The sequence below is a fragment of the Thamnophis sirtalis genome, unplaced genomic scaffold (genome assembly GCF_051295495.1).
Source record: "Thamnophis sirtalis isolate CommonGarterSnake01/CBP01778 unplaced genomic scaffold, rThaSir2_p1.2 scaffold_9, whole genome shotgun sequence".
Taxonomy (NCBI): Eukaryota; Metazoa; Chordata; class Lepidosauria; order Squamata; family Natricidae; genus Thamnophis; species Thamnophis sirtalis.
Window position 1 is genome coordinate 56714494 of NW_028261389.1, and position 19509 is coordinate 56734002.

Here is a 19509-nt window from a genome sequence, read left to right on the forward strand (position 1 = left end):
AGTGTAATCTTTATTGTCATTGTACTTAACTACAACGAAATTGAATGTCTAAATGACCTTAGTTGGTCTCAGAAAGATAAGTTGTATTTGTTTAGTACTTAGATAGAAACCTTCAAAGAGATTTATTAGCTAATATAAATATCATTTAAAAGCTTACATTTAAAGCAGAAATAGCAAAAGCACTGTACTCCTGACATTAAGCAATCTTAGAAGACTATCCATAGATATACAATTATATACTGTTTCACAGTGCTTTACAGCCCTCTAAGTGCTTTACAGAATCAGCATGTTGCCCCCAACAATCTGGGTCCTCATTTTACTGATTTCAGAAGGATGGAAGGCTGAGTCAACCTTGAGCCAGTGAAAATCAAACTGTAGGCAGCTGGCAGTCAGTAGAAATACCCTGCAGAACTGCATTCTAACTATTGCGCCACCACGGGTCAAGCAATTTGGTAGTTCTGCAGATGAAATCAAGTTCCCAGAATCCCAAAATGCCACATAGATGTCTTTTTTAAAGTTGGAAGTAGGAAGAGATTACTAATGTCTATACTAAAATCAGCAGAAAAATTATATATATTATTAGCACAAATTTATATATATATATATAAATATATATATGAGAGAGAGAGAGAGAGTTAAAATCATGGTACCCTAATTAAGAAGATACTAACTTTGGCTTGAAACTAAATCTCTTAACAATTATTCTACTGTATCTGTTAGAATCTCAGAATCCTTTGCTATTAGGTGAGAATCATGATGAAAGTTGATGATTCTCTCTCCCTCACACACACGTCTGCATATTTCAAATTTCTTAATCCAAGAAATAAGGTTTTAAAAGTAAAATCAGTGTCATTTAAACATTAAGATGCAAAAACAGACCTTTTCAAGCAATACGTGGCCTCTTCTAGTCATAGTACAGAAGCTACTGTATATCATTTTCATATGATAGAAGATAAAAATACTTGGCTCTAATAATTGATGTCAAAGGGATTTTTAATTTATAGCGAGTCTCAAGATGAAAATGACTCAGCAGTGATGGGGCAGCCAAAAAGGCAGTTGTAATGTTAGTTTGCATTAGCAGAAATTGTTTCCAAGTTGAGAAAGCAATAGTTCATAGACACCCCCCCCCCACCCCTCCACCCCCCAACTGCTGCATTCAGTTCCAGATTTTAAAGATGCAGTTGGAAAGAACAAGAGTGATCAGGATTCTGGAAAATTAATCTTGATAAATTAAGGAGATTTTTAGATAAATGTTTAAATTTGAGGAAAGATGATTGAGGGGATATGTGACCAATCATACTGGACAGGATGTCACATAGAAGAAAGCAAGATCTATTCCATATCGCATGAGAATGTGGAACAAACAATGAAAATTTTGCCTGAAAATTGGTTTTTAATGGTAATAATTATGTTAAACCATGGAAGTGATTACTGAGAAAGTTGGTAGAATCCTTTTTAGAAGGTATATTTAAGCAAAGGCAGGGCATGACTATCAAGTTTACTTGGCTTTAGTTTATGTGCCACCCAATGCTGAACAATTCTGAACATTGCACAAAAAGCATTAAAACTATAAACTTTAATTTGGATCCTGTATTAAACTGGACTTAGTTGTTTAAATAGGCTTCATCCAACTCTTAGGTTTCTGGAAACAGCGAGTTTCTTTGTTGAGATGATTCCTTCATCAGTTTCTAGGGGGCAAAAACTATATAGGTTGTCCTCAGCTTACGACCATTTGTTTAGTGATTAAAGTAACAACAGTAAAAGTGACTTACGACTAGTCAGCCCACTTACTACAATCACAATGCGACACCATTCCATTTCCAGCCAACTGGAGCTTACCAAAATGTTTTGAGAACACTGAGATGTTTGGGGGTGGTCCGCATATTTTCTCAGGGTGCCTGGCCTTGGGTTGCTGGTACAAACTAGATCCAGCTGCTCTGATCTTTATCATCTGTCATTCCCCTCTCCTGATTTCCCATCACATACCCACACAGCTTTATTGCCCTTCTATCCACCCCCTTTTTTCAGTTTTTGATGGCAGAATGCCTGCGCGATGCCAAGCTAAGCCAAGCAGATCTGACATTCTGCCCCCTTTGAGAGAGATGTTAGTTCAGCAAAAGAAGAAAGAAGGAAGAAGAAGAAGAAGAAGAAGAAGAAGAAGAAGAAAAAGAAAAAGAAGAAGAAGAAGAAGAAGAAGAAGAAGAAGAAGAAGAAGAAGAAGAAGAAGAAGAAGAAGAAGAAGAAGAAGAAGAAAGGAGGGAGAGATATACAAAGATTCTAAATTAGCAAATAGTTCAATGGGGTTTATCTGGGTATTGATCATAGAATTTTTTAAGCAGTTGGGGGCTTTGATATGTTGGGAGGTGACCCATTCAGAGTCTGTGGGGGGAACGTCCTACTCTACCAAATACTGGGTTTCCCCCCAATGTATACAAGAGTCCAAGATGCCTTTGACTTCAAAGTGCTGCTCTCCCTCAATCACAAGGGGTTGAGAGGTGGTTGCTATTCCGGATGGAAAGATGTGATTTCTGGTTTCAACAGGCTGCAATGAAATACTGGGTATACACATATGAGCTTTTTGGCAGCTCAACAATCATTGGGTTAATAATCCTTTTATTGCGGAAAGGGCCAATATATCTCACCCCCAATTTTTGGGATGGTTCTCTAGATCAGTGGTCTCCAACCTTGGCAACTTTAAGGCTTGTGGACTTCAACCCCCAGAGTTCCTCAGCCAGCTTTGCTTAAAGGTCTTAAAGTTGCCAAGGTTGGAGACCACTGCTCTAGATTGTAAGAATTTGGTAGACAGACTTATCTCCCACTTTAAAGTCCTTTAGCTAAAGGTGCTTTTAACGACCTGTTTTTGTATGTTACCCTAGCTTCATCCCAAGCCTCCCCCCACCCCCCGGGGGGAACATGGAGGATATTCCAGATTCCACGGTACTTAAAATTAAGGCTTTCCTTATTTAATGGGGATGGTAGGAGAAGAGACCGGGCTGCCCTCGAAAACGGAAAGGAAAAAGACACAGCTAAATGAAATCAAAGTGGAGGCTATTTCTTCTGAATGACTCCCTTCCCGTTGGCCTCCTCCCTGTTTTTGCCCTCGGTTTGTAAGTTTAGGGCACTGCAGAGACAGGAACTGTGTTGACTTTGGCCTCCGGAGGTAGCCTTGCATGCCGGTGCAAACCAAGAAGTAGAAGAGAGTTTGTTGGGAGGCGAGGGACGGAGGGTGGGAGGGAAGAGGCTCCTGTTACAGCTGGCTTTGTTTACCCGCTCAAGCCGAGTCTGAAATAGATGTTTGCGTGGAAACCCCGAGAGAGGGAGGAGGTCGAGCGGGACACGTTACTTTGGGAGAAATGAATCATCCAGGAGTAGACAGTGCGAGGTCGAGGGTAGCAGAGCGCGAACTGCAGAGCGCGGGTGGTTTCGCTCTGCCCCTCTCCAGCCGCCCCCGGCTCCCTTTCTTCCCCAAGCATGGCCGAAACCGGGGGCGGTTTTCTGGAGCAACTCAAGTCCTGCATCCTCTGGTCCTGGACGTACTTGTGGACTCTCTGGTTCTTGGCCATGCTTTTTCTCGTCTACATCTTGAGGGTCCCTTTAAAGATCAGTGACAACCTGACTTCAGGTAACCAACGCGCCTTTTTCCTCTCCTCGCCTAACTTACGCCGAGGGTTTCCGGCTGTGCAGCTCCGGGGTGGCTGGAAGGTGGCGGATGATGGGTTCTCTGGAGGGAAAAGACTAGAAACTTTCTTTAGAGCCCACCCAGCTCCACGCCGCAGGCTAAAAACACCGTCGCTCTTGATGGCGGGGAAGTGTAACGATTTTCTTCTGCTCCTGTTGTACTTCTTAGGTAGTAAAATTGGAGAGGACTCGGGCTGGGTGTTTGCCCTGGTTTGTTTGTTTCTTCCCTATTAGAAAGAAAAGTAACTCCGTTTCAGCCCCATGAGACTCCGTAGGAGGCATTTTTGAGTCGGGTTATCCAGGTTTTATGCTCACCACCTCCTCCCCAATTTCCTCGTGTAGAGAAAGAGTGGGAACGTTTGGGAAAGCTGGTTGGCTGGTTAGACTGTTCTGATCCAAACTAAAACTGTTATGGAAAAGTATTGGAGGGGTGTTCCTGCACCGGCATGTGACAACAACTATGCACTTTAAACGCCAACCAAACTAGAAAAATCTTTCCAGATCTTGCCTCTATGAGTGTGTAAGGCTGCAGCTTTTAGAGGTTTTGGTCAACATGTTGAGTGGGGATAGGAGTAACCATAATCCTGTCCATAGGTTTGGTGAACAGGCAACTATGGAAGTTCCATTTAACTATCATAATAATCACTACTGTGAGAGTTGGCATGTTTCTTCTACATGAAAGTAGTGAATAAACAGGGCAAAGTGAAGCATTTTCCATGCTACAGGGAAAGACTGTGATTCCACTGCACATCTACAAAAACAAGTAATTGGTAGGGACAGAATGCTGGGTCAACAACAGCAGAAAATTATGACATGCCATAAGTCACAGGCTGATCTTTCCAAGCTCTGGATAGCCTTGCTCCTTGCTCTATTTGATCTCAAGCAGCAGCAACAACATCAGCATGTTGAGCAAGTAGGATAGTGGTCTTGTGGCCAGAACTCTTAACACTTTTCCTTATCCATTTAAAAATGTAGTTATAAATAAGTTATGCTGTATGTCAGACACATAATCACTAATACACCAATATTGGAATGGTATGGAGATTAATGTGTTGTTTGTCATACTGTTTTTAGAACTTTGAAGTGGCATGATGTCAACATACAACAGGTGGTAACAAAGATTAGGACTTGCTTTTGAATATTATTGAGTTATACAGTTTGAATATATCCAGATATTTGTATGAAATAATTCATAAATGCCTAAAAATTAGATCGGGAAGATGAATATTTTGAGATGACTACTTTCACATATATATATTTTACTAAAAATAATGAAATGCATATGGAAGTTTAAAAGTACAAATATTGGCAGAAAAGTAGAAGCTAGTATGTGGTCTGTTGAAGGAAAGAATGTTTGCTCCAAGAGGCAAAAATGATTGTAAATACTAGTGTGCTTTTCACACTTTGTTATGTGTGTAAATGAGAACCCTTTTGGTGTAGTGGATAAGGGAAACAGGGAGATTGTGACTTCTAGTCCTGCCTTAGGCACAAAACCAACTGGGTGATCTTTGGCCAGTCATTTTCTCTCAACGCTAAGAATAAAACAATGGCAAACCACTTCTGAAAAAACTTGTGAAAAAAACCCCAAAGGGAATTATCCAGGCAGTTTTTGAAAATCAGACATGTCTGAGCAGAAGAAAAAAATGCAGCAAGAAAAAAAATACAAGCATTTAGACTAGGGTTTACACCGACAGACTCTGAAAATCAGTTGGAAAAAAGGGGAAAGGAAAAAACCTAAGTATTTTATCTATTTTGTTTTTAGGTATGTTTTTCTTTTCTTTTTCTTTTTAACATTGATAATAGAACTGCATCTACATGGAGAGAAGTATGCAGTGGGTACCCCAAGGCTCTGTTTTAGGCCCAGTACTCTTCAACATCTTCATCAATGATTTAGATCAGAGGACAGATGAGGAACTCATCAAATTTTCAGACCAAGCTGGCAGTAATAGCCAACGCTCCAGAAGATAGGCTTAAGATACAAAAGAATCTTGACAAACTTGAACATTGGGTCCTATCTAACAAATTAGTGGACTGGAGATTAAAACATATAAAGAACAGTTGCTGAAATTGGGTATATCTACAGGTGAAACTCAAAAAAATAGAATATCTTGCAAAAGTTCATTTATTTCAGTAATGTAACTTAAAAGGTGAAATTAATATGTGAGATAGACTCATTACATGCAAAGCAAGATAGTTCAAACTGTGATTAGTCATAATTGTGATGATTATGGCTCATGAAAACCCCAAATCCACAATCTCAGAAAATTAGAATATTGTGAAAAGGTGCAATATTCTAGGTTCAAAGTGTCCCACTCTAATCAGCTAATTAAGCCATAACACCTGCAAAGGGTTCCTGAGCCTTTAAATGGTCTCTCAGTCTGGTTCAATAGGAATCAATCATGGGAAAGACTGCTAACCTGATAGTTGTGCAGAAAACCATCATTGACACCCTCCATAAGGAGGGAAAGCCTCAAAAGGTAATTGGAAAAGAAGTTGGATGTTCCCAAAGTGCTGTATCAAAATACTTTAATAGAAAGTTATGTGGAAGGGAAAAGTGGAAGAAAAAGGTGCACAAGCAGCAGGGATGACCGCAGCCTGGAGAGAATTACCAGGAAAAGGTCATTCAAAAGTTTTGGGGACTTTCACAAGGAGTGGACTGAGGCTGGAGTCAGTGCGTCAAGAGCCACCACACACAGACGGATCCTGGACATGGGCTTCAAATGTCGTATTCCTCTTGTCAAGCCACTCCTGAACAACAAACAACTTCAGAAGCGTCTTACCTGGGCTAAAGAAAAACAGACCTGGTCTCTTGCTCAATGGTCCAAAGTCCTCTTTTCTGATGAGAGCAACTTTTGCATCTCATTTGGAAACCAAGGAGTATGGAGGAAGAATGGAGAGGCACTTCATGCTTCCTTCCGCAGATGAGTTTTATGGGGATGCTGACTTCATTTTCCAGCAGGACTTGGTACCTGCCCACACTGTCAAAAGCACCAAAATCTGGTTCAATGACCGGGGTTACTGTGCTTGATTGGCCAGCAAACTCGCTTGACCTGAACCCCATAGGGAATCTATGGGGCATTGCAAAGAAAAAGATGAGAGACATGAGACTGAACAATGCAGAAGAGCTAAAGGCCGCTATTGAAGCATCCTGGTCTTCCATAACAACTCAGCAGTGCCACAGGCTGATAGCTTCCATGCCATGCCGCATTGAGGCAGTAATTGCTGCAAAAGGGGCCCAAACCAAGTACTGAGTACATATGCATACATCTACTTTTCAGAGATCTGATATTGTTCTATGTACAATCCTTGTTTTATTGATTGCATGTAATATCCTAATTTTCTGAAATTGTGGCTTTGGGGTTTTCATGAGCTGTAAGCCATAATCATCACAATTATGACAAATCACAGCTTGAACTATCTTGCTTTGCATGTATTGAGTCTCATATATTAGTTTCACCTTTTAAGTTGCATTACTGAAATAAATGAACTTTTGCACAATATTCTAATTTTTCGAGTTTCACCTGTAGTTTAATGAAAAGAAGAACTCAGGGTGACATGATAGTAGTATTCCAATATCCCAGGGGCTGCCCCAAAGAAGAGGGAGTCAAGCTATTCTCCAAAGCACCTGAGGATAGAACAAGAAGCAATGGGTGGAAATGAATCAATGAGAGAAGCAACTTAGAACTAAGGAGAAATTTCCTGACAGTTAGAACAATTTATCAGTGGAACAACTTGCCTACACAAGTTATGAACGCTCCAAGACTGGAAGTTTTTAAGAAGATGTTGGATAACCATTTGTCTGAAGTGGTGTAGGGGCCTAAGCAGGGGGTTGGATTAGAAGACCTCCAAGGTCCCTTCCAACTCTGTTATTCTATTCTATTCTATTCTGATAATATGGAAGAGATTTTGTTACTAAACTTAAAAAATCCTATTACTTTTTTTCTTTTTCAACATTATAAAAACAGGTAAATCCCCTTTGCATGGTATATCTTTATTTATTTATTTGTTTGTTTGTTTATAAATTTTATTTGCTGCCCATCTTATATCCAAACAACTCTGAGCAGCAAACAATATTACATTGAGCTTTAGTTGTAACACCATACTAACTTTCTGTACATCTGCCATCTTTTATCTTTGTTTTATGGTTTTATTATAATTTATTTGGTTGTTGTGAGTTGCCTTAAATTGACAAGAATTAGGTGGCGTAGAAGTTTAATAAATTATTATTAACTTTCTTTGAAAATATATGTTTTAAATACAAATTTGGGAGAAATTATGGCAGAAGCATAGCACCACAAGCTTCTCCTAACTCACACACAGACCCAAACACTTGCAGATATATTGCTGAACAATTCTAATTTGGGTATACAAAAGAGGCAGTCAACTTATTTTCCATTGGCCTGGAGGACAGGACTGGAACCAATAGGTGGACAAGGAAGCAGCTTTTGATTGAATGTCAGAAAGAACTTCCTGACCGTAACAGGCTACCAGCCATTGGAAACAACTGCCACACAAAATAGTGAGTTTTCCTTTGCTGGAGATTATGAAAAACAAGCTGGATAGTCATCTGACAGAAAAGAATAATGCAATGCTTTTATTAAACAACAAAAACAAGGTTGTTACATTTAAGTCTAAAGAATGGATATATACTGTAATTCAAAGTTTGAATCAGAAGTTGTTAGTTACTAAAAGAAGACAAAGATGTATTTATTTCTTAGTCGAGATATAAACAACTTATTTAATGAATTTAATGCATTTAAATATAGTTCTTAGTAGAACTGGTAGGCCAGGAAAAAAATAAAGCTATTTAGATTTGCCAAAAGCAGTATTCCCTTCTAGAAATATCAGATTGAAATATCATCTGATATTCTTCTTTTTTTAATCTTTGAAGTGCATATATTTGGATAAGGGCTTAAATTTTACTTATTTTGTTTCATTCTATGTCATGGAAGTTTTGCACAATACCTTTTTATTTTTTCCTTTATATTTTAAATTTTGGATTATTTCATCAGCAGCATATTCTGAAAATATTCCTTCTCTCACAAATGAAATCCTCCAGACTGCTGACGAGTCAGTTCTTTCAGATTCCCCCATGTGTTCCTTCATTATTGTTTTTTCTGTTTGACTAATTTTTAAAATATATTTAGTATTTATTTATATCCCACTTTTATTATTTTCATAAATAGGTCCAGGTGGTGAACATATCGAATAGTTCTTCCTCCTCCTATTTTCTCCATAACTCTGTGAGGTTGGCTTTCATGCTTCAAATAGGACTAGAATGTCTCTTTCATTGACCACAATCCCATCTGTAGTCCCATCTGTGGCCAATGTCAAGTAGCAGTTTCCCAGAGATATCTGAGAAATAAAAGTCCAAAAGTAATATTTTTGAATTAGTTTCAAAATCAATGTCTTTCTCACAGAATGTTAAGGTTGGATTCAGATGTGAAAATGATTAAAACAGCATTGTTTGGTCTTTAGCATTATCTGTTTTGTATCCTGTGGAATTCTGTGAAATGAAAAAAATAAGGTTTTCCTTCTATAAACATCTGAATTTGTTTATTTCTGTTAATGAAAAAGTTTCATTTAACTTGCTATGGAGTTACATCGTTTTATCAAACTCTCTGAGCTGGGGGAAAATAAGATAAGGAAAACAGCAACAACCTTGCGGATCACAATTGCTTCATCTTAACAATCATAAAATAAAATTTGTACTGTATCTATAAAACTGTTTCAGGTGATATTTCTCATGTGCAATAGCCTGAGCATCAATTGCATTTGAAAGGAATATTAGTACCTTTTTTAACTGGAAAGATAAACTCCAGTGATGATTGTGCATATCTATTTAAACATCAATAATTTCTTCTAAAACTGGTTGTTATTCAGACAACACAGGAAGATATTGTTAATAGTAGATGTTCTTGAAAGGCATTCCAGAAAATATAGCACATTGTGTAAAAGCAGGTTCCCCCCCCCCCCAACTTGGCAACTGTAAGATGTATTTTGGAAGTTGAAGTCCACACATCTTTAGGTATGAAAAAAATATGGTGTAGAGATTCATATATTCATGTTTCTGATAGTATGGTGGAATCCAGGCTATGATCTAAGTATATTGTTCCAGGTGTAAAATTTGCTTGTTCATGGAAATAAATATAATTATCTTTTAAATCTTTCTTTGAAAACTGAATTAAATTAATTTAAAAATATGCTTGTTTGAAATCTAAGTTGAAGAATCTCTTTTAACATTTTACAATTATGAATGTAATAATGAATTAATCACTTGAATTATAATTTAAAAGCTATGTTATAAGTGGGCCAAAAATTTATTAAACAAACACAAACTTCAATTTAACAAAGAAAATTTTGATGACTGTGTATTGTTGCAATTGCTTTTTATCATTTTGAAAGTTCAGAATCTTATTTTGACCATTTGAATTAATTAGAAAGTATGATAAATCTTTGTTACTATGAATTTGCTCTTTTCTCATCTCATCTTTCCCACCTTCCCACCTTCTCATCTTACCTACTACCTTCTCCTATTGGTATCTTATCATTTATAACATATGACTTATCATTTTCTTGTTTCTATGTACACTGAGAGCTTATGCACCAGAGACAAATTCCTTATCTGTCCAATCACATTTGGCCAAGAAAGAATAATTCCTATTCCATTCCATTCTGTAAAACATTAAACATACTGATAAATTGTGGTGGAATTTATTAGAAAGTTATGAGAATTTGATTGTCATAAACATACTTGGGACTTCCATTGTTTTGTTTTCATATTTTATATATAACCCCCTTAATGTTAAAATTATGTTTTAGGAGATTCCATTTGAATATTTCTATTGTAAATAAGAAAATGTACAAATTTCAAGAACTCTGAACAGGTTTATTTTTCACAATGGCTAAATTTTTATATTAGACTTGACACTAGAGGTCAGACTTTAAACACAATAAAAGTTAAAATCATTGACTCCCTTAGATTTCATTGTAGGTAGAACTGTGGACATGTTACGTAATACCTTTTAAAAAGATTATAAATTTGAGTAGGAAAAGAACAAACAACAAGGAATCAGACTTCTTTTCTTTTGATCATCAATATGCTTGTAATGAAGTCTCAGATGATCTGCACTATTGCTAAGCGGGCTGATTCTTGCTTCCTCTTAATATGTTGTCAAATCTTTTTATAAACCATCTGTCATAATCTTCAGAATATATAGGTTGACACTGAACTGAACAGCTTGTGTTTGGGAAAGGGATTATGAAATACTTGACTAACAACAAGTTGCATTAAGTGTGCAATAATCAAAGCGTTGTTTCTAATATTCCAGATAGCAGATAGAAGACATCATAACAGAGAAACGTTGACTGTGTCCTGCCAGATGACACTGCTTCATAGGACTGACACAGAGCATGCCCACTCTCTTAGATCTCGTGGGACAGATTATTATTATCTGGTGGGAAGAGGTAAATAGAATCACCCGTTTCTCCAGAATTATGTTTATATTGGTCCACATGAATCTATGCAAGGCTAGGAATGCATGGAATTGCATTACTCCTATAGGAATAGAGTCCACTTGATATCATATTAGTATCTGTTTTTTTCCACTTCACACTCTAGCTTGAGGCCTTGATGACCAGATGAACTCAAATACTAATTCAAATCTTATTCTCCCTAGCTTTTAGATATCAGTTAAGATCAGCCAAGAGCTTCTACCTATCTGGAAATATGGATGTGGGGAATATCATTTCATTGCCAACTCTCTTTTATCTTATATGAACTCAAACTTTTCTTACTGTCTCATAAAATATTAAGATCTAGCAATTGTCAGGAAATAGACAATGGACTGGACCAGTCACACACTCATCTCAAACCACCTCACAGGACTTCTTGTGGAAAAAAATAAAGAAAGAATATTATGTATGTTTACCACCTTGAGTCATTCACTAAAAATCAAATATTTGATTATTTTACATCTCAAATACATATAATTGTTCCTAAAACAGAACAATATATTTAAATAAAGCATTAACTTCACTGCATATCCAACAACATAAATGCAATGAAGTATGTATTGTTGAAAAGGACATAAACTGAAAATCTATTGAAAATTTAGCTTAACATGAAACTTGGAAGTAAAAAAAGAAAAAAGGTACACATTGAAATATTTTTTTTGTAAAAAAACATTAAAAACATTATTAAATAGGCATCCTGCTAGCTCTCTTCTGTTTCTTCCTCACAACCTTTTTTTGCCATAGGTGTATAGTACAGGCCACCCAACCAAGCAGAAAAAATAGATGTACTTTTTGCCAACCAACTAACTACATAATATATGTAGGAAACACACTACAATTGTAATGGGGACTTTAATTACCCTGACATCAATGGGAAGACTAATTCTGCACCAAATGAGAAATTGAATAAGTTCCTGACCAATCTAGACGACAACTTTGTTGTTCAAAAGGTAAAAGAGGGAACTATAGGGACAATTCAACATAACACAAACACAATAAATAGAACACAATGATACCAGAGTCCTAGACTTTAAAAGAGCTTATTTTAACAAGCTCAGAGAGAATTTGGGAAAGATTCTTTGGATGAAAATCCTAAAGAGAAAAACAACTCAAGCTTGGGAAGCTGAAAAATACGATCATCAAAGTCCAGTCCAGCACAATACTGCTGAAAAAGAAAAACAAGAAATCCAAGAAGCCAGCATGGCTGCACAAAGATCTCCTTGACAAATTGAAAGACAAAAAGGACAAGTACAAAAAATGGAAAGAAGGACACATAACTAGGGCAGAATATCAGCAGATAGACAGACACAGTTGCGGCCCTACCTGAACCGGGAGGCCCTCACAACAGTCACTCGAGCCCTTGTGATCTCTAGGCTGGAATACTGTAATGTGCTCTACATGGGGCTGCCCTTGAAGAGCATCCGAAGACTTCAGCTAGTCCAGAATGCGGCCGCGCGAGTGATCGTGGGCGCACCACGGTTCGCCCACATAAAACTGATCCTCCGTGAGCTGCACTGGCTACCTGTTGGTCTCCGGGTGCACTTCAAGGTCTTACTCACCACCTATAAAGCGCTCCATGGTAGTGGATCTGGCTATTTGAGAGACCGCCTTCTGCCAATTACCTCCCTGCGTCCCATCAGATCGCACAGAGTTGGCCTCCTCCGTATTCCATCCGCCAGTCAGTGCCGACTGGCGACTACTCGGAGGAGAGCCTTCTCTGTTGCGGCTCGGACACTATGGAACAATCTCCCCATGGAGATTCGTACCCTCACCACCGTCCAGGCCTTCCGCACAGCCCTCAAGAACTGGCTAACCCGTCAGGCCTGGGGATAATCTTATTTTCGCCCCTCCCGAATGCTGAGTGAATGTTGAGTTTTATTGTCTAATTTACTTTGTGCACATTTCTTTTTGATATTGTCCTACACTCCCCTTCCTTTTTGATTGTAAGCCGCCCTGAGTCCCCTCAGGGAAAAGGGCGGCCTATAAATAAATAAATCAAAATCAAATCAAAAATCACTGCAAAGATTAAGTCAGGAAAGCAAGGGCTCATAATGAACAAAGACTTGCAACAAAAGTCAAAGCTAATTTTTAAAATTGTTTCTACCAACATATAAATAACAAGAAAAAAAATCAAGGAAACAGTCGGTCCACTAAAGAGAGAACACGACAAAGAAGTAACAGGTGGCAGAGAGAAAGCAGAGCTGCTTAATCCATTCTTTGCATTTGGTTCTGTCTTAGCCCCAGTACTCTTCAATATCTTTATAAATGACTTAGATGAGGGAACAGAAGGGGAACTTACCACATTTGCAAATGATACTAAACTGGCAGAAATAGCCAACACCCTAAATGATAGGCTCAGGATCCACATGGATCTTGACAGACTTGAACACTAGGTCCTATCTAACAAAATTAAATTCAATGTAGAGAAAAGTAAAGTCTTACACTTAGGCAACAAAAGCAAAAAGTACACATATAGACTGGGTGAAACCAGGCTTAATAGCAGAAACTGTGAGAGGGCTTTGGAGTCTTAGTGGACAACCAATTAAATATGAGCTAACTGTGCGGCAGCAGCCAAAAAAGCCAGTGCAATCCTAAATTGTATTAACAGAGGGATACAATCAAGACAGTGGTGGGTTCCGGATCCCAGTGCAACCAGTTCAATGCAACGGGGCCTGGTGTCCACCACATGAATGTGCACAGCATGTGCTCGCACACACGCAGCATGTGCATGCATCCTTACCTCCTGTGATGCTTCACGATGCCTCCTCAATACTCCAGCTGCTTGGCCAAGCATCACGCAGGCGCCGTACACTCCATTCGCAAAAGCGCCCCTGAGCTCAAATACAGGAAAGGACAGCGGGTGGGCAGGTGGGCCCTCCGGATCACCGTGCCGGAATGGTACGTGGTGCTCCTGGTATGCCTGCAACTCACCACTGAATCAAGATCAAAGTAGGTACTAATACCACTCTATAAAGCCTTAGTAAGACCACACCCAGTTTTGGTCACCACACTATAAAAAGAATTTGAGACTCTAGAAAGAGTGCAGAGAAGAGCACTGGAGGCTAAAGCATACAATGAATGGTTGCAGGAACTGGGCATGGCTAATCTACTGAAGAGAAGGATCAGGGGAGACATGATAGCAGTGTTCCAATATTTGGGGGGCTGCCACAGAGAGGAGCGTGTCAAGCTATTTTCCAAAGGAATAATGAAGGCCAGACAAGGAATAATGGATGGAAACTGAACAAAAAAACCAAGAGATTCAACCTGGAAATAAGGAGAAATTCTTTGACAGTGAGAGCAATCAACTAATGGAACAGCTTGCCTTCAGAAGTTGTGGGAGCTTCATCACTGGTAGCTTTCAAGAAGAGACTGCCATCTGTCAAAAATGGTGTAGGGTCTGCTGGGGAGTTGGACTAGATCAGTGGTCTCCAACCTTGGCAACTTTAAGACTTGTGGACTTCAACTCCTAGAACTCTGGGAGTTGAAGTCCACAGATCTTAAAGTTGCCAAGGTTGGAGACCACTGGACTAGATGACCTACAAGATCCCTTCCAACTTCGTTAATCTGTTCCCAGTCAATATATTTCTACTTGAAATCCTTAGCTGAGAATTCAAGCCAAACCAGGCCATTCTGGACTTAGTCCTTTCCAGCCTGAGCCTAAGTAAAGTTAAGTGATTGTCTCTAATTCTCCCAATCGCATATCTCTCCCCCACCCCCCGAATCTCTGCCCTTCTGGTCTTCCTGCACCCTGCCTTGCAGAGTGGCAAATACCCCAGAACCGCATGGCTCTGGGACTGCTTACCAGATTCTAGGAAACTGTAACTGCCCCATCCCAACTTCAGTTATCTTCACCATCTTGTATTCTGAGACCCCTGCTAACAACTGAGTCTAGAATGATACTGTATATAAATAAATGAAACAACTAGTCCACAATATCAATGATTCATTCATTTATCTGTCATCTACAAGGGAGATGTCTATCATTATCTGTAGTAGTGCCCATTTACAGTCTGCAGAGGATAATTAATCCAGACTCTGCAGAAGAAATAACGAAATTAATAGAAGAACATTTCAGTCCCCAGTGTTGCGAAATAGACATTACAATTATTTGTGAGCAAAGGAATTTCAAGGGAGATAAGAAAGAGAACGATCTGAATTAACGTTTATCCAGAGACTTAATTATCTATTTTTAATCACAGTATATGTATGTATTAATTAACTCACTGAATTTTGCCATGTTGTTGTGTTTTCAGCAACAGGTAGGTATGTGTGTAGGTGCAGGTCTGCATTATATCAATAATATAATTGTCACTATGTATACTTTATAGATTTAATTTTTTTAATGACTTATTGTTGCTTATTCCTGTCTTTCCAAAGTGTGTGTACTATATATGCCTGTAGGGTGATGCAGCTCAAATTGTAGTCTATACTTGCAACATGATAAGCAGTCTTGTAAACTGTGTAATAGGCCAGCATGATTAACCTCTTGAATAAATATGAGAGGTTTTACGAATGTCCTAATGAATAAAAGTAGTAGAAAGGCAGCACTATTTTAAAGCTAACTTGCATACACTTTAGTTAGACATGGACTATTTACTTACATAGATGAAGCTGACTGTCCTTTAATAAAATTGTTCTGCTAAACAAATATTAATTTTCATGTTTCACCATCAAACAATGGCCAGAATCAGAGACTGTGACTAGAGATAAGAATGCTTACAGATTTTCTCGTAATATGTTGCAAAACCTGTTTTCAAATAAACACACATGACAGTACTAAGGTTATTGGCAGAGAGAAAGTTCTCTAAGCTAATAAATACGGAATCTTTGAACAACAGCTGTCATGAGTGGGCCAGGTAAAAACAGTGTTTTCAATATAGCAATTAAAGTTTTAATTTATTGAATATTAAAATTCATAGCATGATAAATTATTTAATGACTTGGTGTGGCAAATTGTTTAATTGTTTATTCACTGCTCTCAGATTGACTTTCTGTTTGGTGATATGAGAAGTTTCTATGCATTTTTTTAGTCAATGTTTTTGGCTAACTTATGACTGTATGACTGTAACTTTGCTGCTTGTATTATTATGATTTACCGTATATTGGTTGTTTCCTATTATGCGTATTTGTACCCTATGACTATCATTAAATGTTGTACCTTATGATTCGTGACAAATGTATTTTTTTATGTTCACTGAAAGCATATGCAGCAAAGACAAATTCCTTGTGTGTCCAATCATACTTGGCCAGTAAAGAATTCTTTCCTATCCTATCCTATCCTATCCTATCCTATCCTATCCTATCCTATCCTATCCTATCCTATCCTCTCCTATTAAAAAAAACCTTCTCAGATGGTTGATTTTTTTTCTTTAGAAAAACTACATGATCAATCTGTGATTAGATAACATTATTTATAAGGAATGGATAACTTGTGCATGCAAGTTAACTGTTTCTATTATTTGATGAAGAAAATCAATTTGGAGATGTTATTTAAAATATTTTCTCTCAAATGCAATTATAATGCAAGCTATTTTTAAAGCAAATTTATGTTGATTTTATGATCGCCAGTGCTTTCCTTCCTATCAGAATATTTTGAAATCAATTTTTGGCAGACTTTCTTACTTTTTAATTATTACTCTTACTCTTTTACAGTTTTAGAAGTGTCTTTGACAGTGATAGAATTAGCATGTGTTAGAATATTATAAAGGACCTCACTATTGGTTCAGCAAAAAAATTCCTAAAGTTTAAGAAGAAGAAAATTATTCTAGCATAGACGTGGATTAAATAGTTGAGAAAAGCATTTGAAAGCCATGATGGAAGAAAAGTATAAAACACACAGTTGTATTTTGGAGAGGTGCAGGAACACAAAACACATAACTTAGTAATAGTTAATTAGAAGTAATGTAATCCCAAACAAGATCAAGCTTTTTCAGTTTCATTGAATTCTTTATCATCTTAAAAGTTAACATAATCCATGTGCGTTGTAGTAATTCAAAGTAATTCCTAAATGGACTCTATAGATTAACTATGGAATCATTCTTAGATGTTTTTAGTATACAATTTCTTCTAATTTTAAAGATCACAGAAAATGATTGTTCCCCAATCTCTGAGAATGCAAAGACCGAGTTCCCTGCCTATCTTCTGCCATGGATCAAAAACACAAATACTTTGACATGGCAATGAGCCAAAACAAAAAATCAATTTACTGAATCATAATTTTTCCTTCAACAAGGCCAGAAAGTAATTCCATTTGCCATATTATGTATAAAAACATTGTGTGATTGTAGAGGAGTGAATTTAAGTGTCAGCAATCCCAGCTGGCATGTTCTGAAAAAGGAACTCCTGGTCTGATTGGTATAAGGAAAGAGGGTAGCAGAAAGCTCTCATTCCTTAGCCCTCTTCCCCCTAGGAATTTAACAGCCCCTCTCCCATTTCTGTTTGGCAAACTGCGAGCCTAAATCAGGTGCAAGTAATTATGAAGCCAAGTCAGCTTTGACATGTCGACTCTCCAGAGCAGTGGCCCCCAAACCTTTGGGCACCAGGGACTAGTTCTGTGGAGACAGAGGTGGGTTCTTACTGGTTTGGCCCAGAACTGGTAGTGGTATGACAGCTTGGGTTGCTGGAACCAGAAGTGACCCAGACCTGGCGCATCCCCCGGTCATCATCACCGCCATCTTGGTTTTTAGTTCTGTGCATGCGCAGAACTATTTCTTTGAACTGCACATGCAGGCGTGAAGCGCGTGCATGAGCAAACTGGAAGTAAAGCCGGCCAGAACCCACCCTTGTGTGGAGAGAGGTTTTGCTATGGACCAGAGGGAGCATGATTTCGTGTGTTGCCTGCGTCCTGCGGAGGGAGCTTCGCTTGTTTGTGTGACCTGGTTTCTGGCATGCCATCACCTGGTGCCAGTCCGTGGACCAGGGGTTGGGGACCCCTGTTCCAGAGGAATGATAGCCCTAGAAAATAAACACAAAAATACACAAGAACATGGCATGTTCTTATTCAAGATTTTCCTTACTGGGTCTGACTTAGATGTTCGGCATGAAATCTGCACCCTTGCCTAGCTGCCTTCACATTTGTCACTGCCACCCATTCTGCATTGGCTAAAGGGTGGCCCCTCCATAATAACAAATATTGCAGTTTTCCCCTATGGTATCTCCTTGATTTCATAGTGCTCCTCTCCTTTGACCATGATGGGAGGTTGCAGTGAAACACTGGGTGCACTCACCTGAGGCTTTTTAGCAGCTGAAGTTCTACAATAACCAGATTTACCGGAAGGAGCCTATGTACTTGGAATCTGCCTTCTTACAAAATGTCCTGCTGTCTTTGTGTTACTCCTGTAAAATCAAGGTCCATTGGCTGGGACCAATGGACCTTGCGTATTGGGGCGTATATTTTTGTTCTTTTCTACGCCAACTCATCCTTCAGGGACAGGTTGTCTTTGTTCTGCTGGGACCACACGTCTCTTGCCAGGGCATCTTTTAAGGGTTGTGCTAGGTCTTTGGGTGGCTCTGGTTGAGATGTCACTTCTTGTTCGGTGAGGGATGGCTCTGGTGCTGTCTGGATGGGATAATAGAAGTCACTACTGCCTCTTGGGTGCTATTGTCCTGTGGCATGTAAGAGAGAGCATCTGCAAGGAAGATATTCCCTCCTGGCAGATATTAGAGAGTAAAATTGAACTGGTTAAAGTATTGAGTCTATTGGACTTGCTTAGGGGATAGTTTCCGGAGAGTCTTCAGTGCTTCCAGGTTCAGATCTCAAACAGAATCTTGCTACCATCTGGGAACTGTCTCCACATCATGAGACCCCACCAGACTGCATAAGTCTCTGGTTCCTAGATAGCCGAATGCCTTTCAGTATCAGACAGCTTGCGAGACACATAGGCATAAAGTTCTAGTTCCTCTTCAGTGTTCTTTTGGAGTAGGGCTGTCCATATTGCTACATCACTGGCATCAGCCTGTATTACAAATGGCTTCTCTGGGTTGGGGTGTTTTAGGACCGACTCTGCAGTGAATAGGCACTTCAGCTTTTCAAAAGCAGCTTGGCAGTCACGGGACTAATGGAGCTTTGAGGAACTTCGAGCCTCAGAGTTTTATTTCATTGGGGGTGTTACTAGGGGTTGACTGGGTTTTGGTTTTATCTCTCCTCCCCTTCCCCCATTTTCAGCAAATTGGTGATCAGTAGGGCTGATCTGACCAGCTTTACATGTTCTTGAGGGGGTCTCGGTGTATATTAATATCCTGTCCAAGTACATCAAGCCCCCTTTGTATAGGTGCTCATGTAGGACCCCTTTTATTAGTTGCATGAACATGAGCCCA

General features: G+C 38.8%; 1 protein-coding gene across 4 annotated transcripts in view; it reads left to right on the top strand.

The window, feature by feature from the left end:
* The first annotated feature begins 3312 nt into the window (after positions 1 to 3312).
* The window catches only part of ST7 (suppression of tumorigenicity 7), a 120840-nt gene continuing 104643 nt past the window's right edge, over positions 3313 to 19509 (top strand). Inside the window, exons 1-2 of one of the 4 annotated variants that reach the window (XM_087723637.1) lie at positions 3487 to 3622; positions 11010 to 11145. In XM_087723637.1, the coding sequence (XP_087579763.1) occupies positions 11061 to 11145 (85 nt within the window). In that variant the 5' untranslated portion in view covers positions 3487 to 3622; positions 11010 to 11060. Of the gene's footprint in view, positions 3623 to 11009; positions 11146 to 15943; positions 16050 to 19509 lie in introns of those variants that run through there. The other 3 variants (XM_087723636.1, XM_087723635.1, XM_087723639.1) reach the window with 3 other exon arrangements.